General features: G+C 63.3%; 1 protein-coding gene across 2 annotated transcripts in view; it reads left to right on the forward strand.

Moving 5' to 3' along the window:
- The window catches only part of MAG (myelin associated glycoprotein), a 14,537-nt gene extending 12,510 nt beyond the window's left edge, over positions 1-2,027 (forward strand). Inside the window, exons 10-12 of one of the 2 annotated variants that reach the window (XM_045293031.1) lie at positions 614-713; positions 997-1,044; positions 1,564-1,644. In XM_045293031.1, coding sequence (XP_045148966.1) covers positions 614-713; positions 997-999 — 103 coding nt within the window. In that variant the 3' untranslated portion in view covers positions 1,000-1,044; positions 1,564-1,644. Of the gene's footprint in view, positions 1-613; positions 714-996; positions 1,045-1,563 lie in introns of both variants that reach the window. The other variant, XM_004715788.2, reaches the window with a different exon arrangement.
- Positions 2,028-2,033: the final 6 nt, after the last annotated feature.

Genomic DNA, 2,033 nt, shown 5'->3' on the forward strand with positions numbered 1-2,033 from the left:
ATGCAGTGTGGCAGAGGGAGGAGAGGGTGGCTGAGCATGTGAGTCACTGCTGGGAGGTGCAGCCTGCCCCTGGGCTGAGCCCTTCCCGGGAGGCACTGCGGTAGTGCCCTGTGCCACTGCCTTGCCTTCGACATCGGCACCTCTCCCCACCCCCACCCACTCCAGTGTGGCGGGCGGCGACCAGGCTCCCCCGGCTTGCAGCCAGGGCATCTTCTCAGTCAGACCCCTAAATCCCAACAATGACAGATATCTGTGGGCACAAAAAGGCTCCACCCCCCCACCCCCAGCCCCACCCCTCTCCACCGGGTTCCACACTGCCGCTCTCAGCTCTCTCTCTGGTCCTCGACTGTCCGAAAAGGAGCTTCGCTCTCTGCGCCAGGTCCTGCGTTAGAAAGTTTCAGAGACGGGGCCAGGGCGGTGGCGCTAGGCAGTGTGGGCTGATGAGGTGGGGGTGGGATGTCACTTTGAAGCGGTTCTCAGCTTATCCTCTAGAGAGAAGGCTAGAATAGCTGTGGGGGTCCCTGGGGCTAAATCTTAGGTAGATGGGGGTGGAGACAGGAAGGGGAAGGGGGGGACAGGGGTCCCACTGGGACTGATGTATCCTGCCCTGCAGAAAGAATGTGACAGAGAGCCCCAGCTTCTCGGCGGGGGACAACCCCCCTGTCCTGTTCAGCAGCGACTTCCGCATCTCTGGGGCACCAGAGAAGTACGAGGTGAGGGCCAGAGACTTGTGGTTTGAGGGGATCGGGACACCTGGAGGCCAGGGACCCCAACAGCCTGGGCGGGGCCTGGGAGTCTGTGGGGCAAAGGGGGAGGAGCCAAAGCCTCAGAGGAAAAGAGCCCCCCGGCCCCCACAACCGAACTGGAAGAAGCTGCATAGGGCTCGACCTCAAGGCTGGGGAGGGGGTGCCCAAGCTGAGGCTGAGACTTTGGGGCACGGGGCACCAGGGAGGCCCACCTGCTCCCCCGGGTCTATGACAACATTTCCTTCTCCAGTAGTCCAGGCGGGCTCTACCCTGGAGTGTCACTGAGGGGCCCCAGGAGGTAGGTTCCGGGGGCCTCAGTGTGCCTGCTTGGGGCCACGCCGGGCTGGGCTTGGCCGTGCATGTGTGTCTGTCCCCATCGGGCGCTCAGGATGGGCCCCGGGTTACGCCTGGCCCTGCCCAGCGGTCTGGTCTTGTCTCCTCTGCCTCATGGTGGCCCCTTTCTGTCGGCCTGTCCTGTGTGCTTGTATGTCCCAAAGCTCGTGTTGGGGTGGGAGGGGGCTGAGGGGGGAGGAGGGGCTTGAGTGAGAAGCGGAAGTGGATCCCCATACTGACCACCCATTACTCCAACATGACCAAGATGGGGTTCCCCACCAGAAGGCGTGGCCTGGAAAGGCTTCCCAGTGGAAGTGCCTTTGTAGGCAGCTTCCAAGGTGCCTGGAGGAGCGATGTGCGGAGGTGGGACTGGTCGAGGAAGGAGGCCCACGCGGGCTTTGGAAATGAACTTGTGGGGGTGCCGACCATGTCACAGAGAAGCGAGGGGGGCAGGACCCCGTTGACGGATGGTTTTCCCTCACAGGGCGAGAGGCGTTTAGGGTCTGAGAGGAGGCTGCTGGGTCTTCGGGGGGAGCCCCCCCAGCGGGACCCGAGTTATTCCCACGCAGACCTGGGAAAACGGCCCACCAAGGACAGCTACACTTCGACGACGGAAGAGTTAGCTGAGTATGCTGAGATCCGGGTCAAGTGAGGGGGCCCAGGCAGCCAGGATGGGCACCCCCGTTCCGGATCCTCGCCGGACCCCACTGACTGGGCTCCCTTCCTCTCCAAAGCAGTGGGGCAAGGGCAGGGAGGGAACGGGCAGGTGATTGTCTAATGCCAGGGGCCTGACCTCCCGCTCCTTCCCAGCTGCACCCCCCTGACCGGCCAGCACGCCTCCCTGCCCCCATGATGGCTCCCCTCCAACTTCCTTTAACCTCATCTGTCTGGAGGGGAGCTCTGTCTGTCCGTGTTATTTATTTTCACCCCTGCCCCTTTCCTGCTCCCCCCACC

Source organism: Echinops telfairi, unplaced genomic scaffold, assembly GCF_000313985.2.
Source record: "Echinops telfairi isolate 266 unplaced genomic scaffold, ASM31398v2 ScPeMD7_655;HRSCAF=1070, whole genome shotgun sequence".
In the NCBI taxonomy this organism is placed as follows: domain Eukaryota; kingdom Metazoa; phylum Chordata; class Mammalia; order Afrosoricida; family Tenrecidae; genus Echinops; species Echinops telfairi.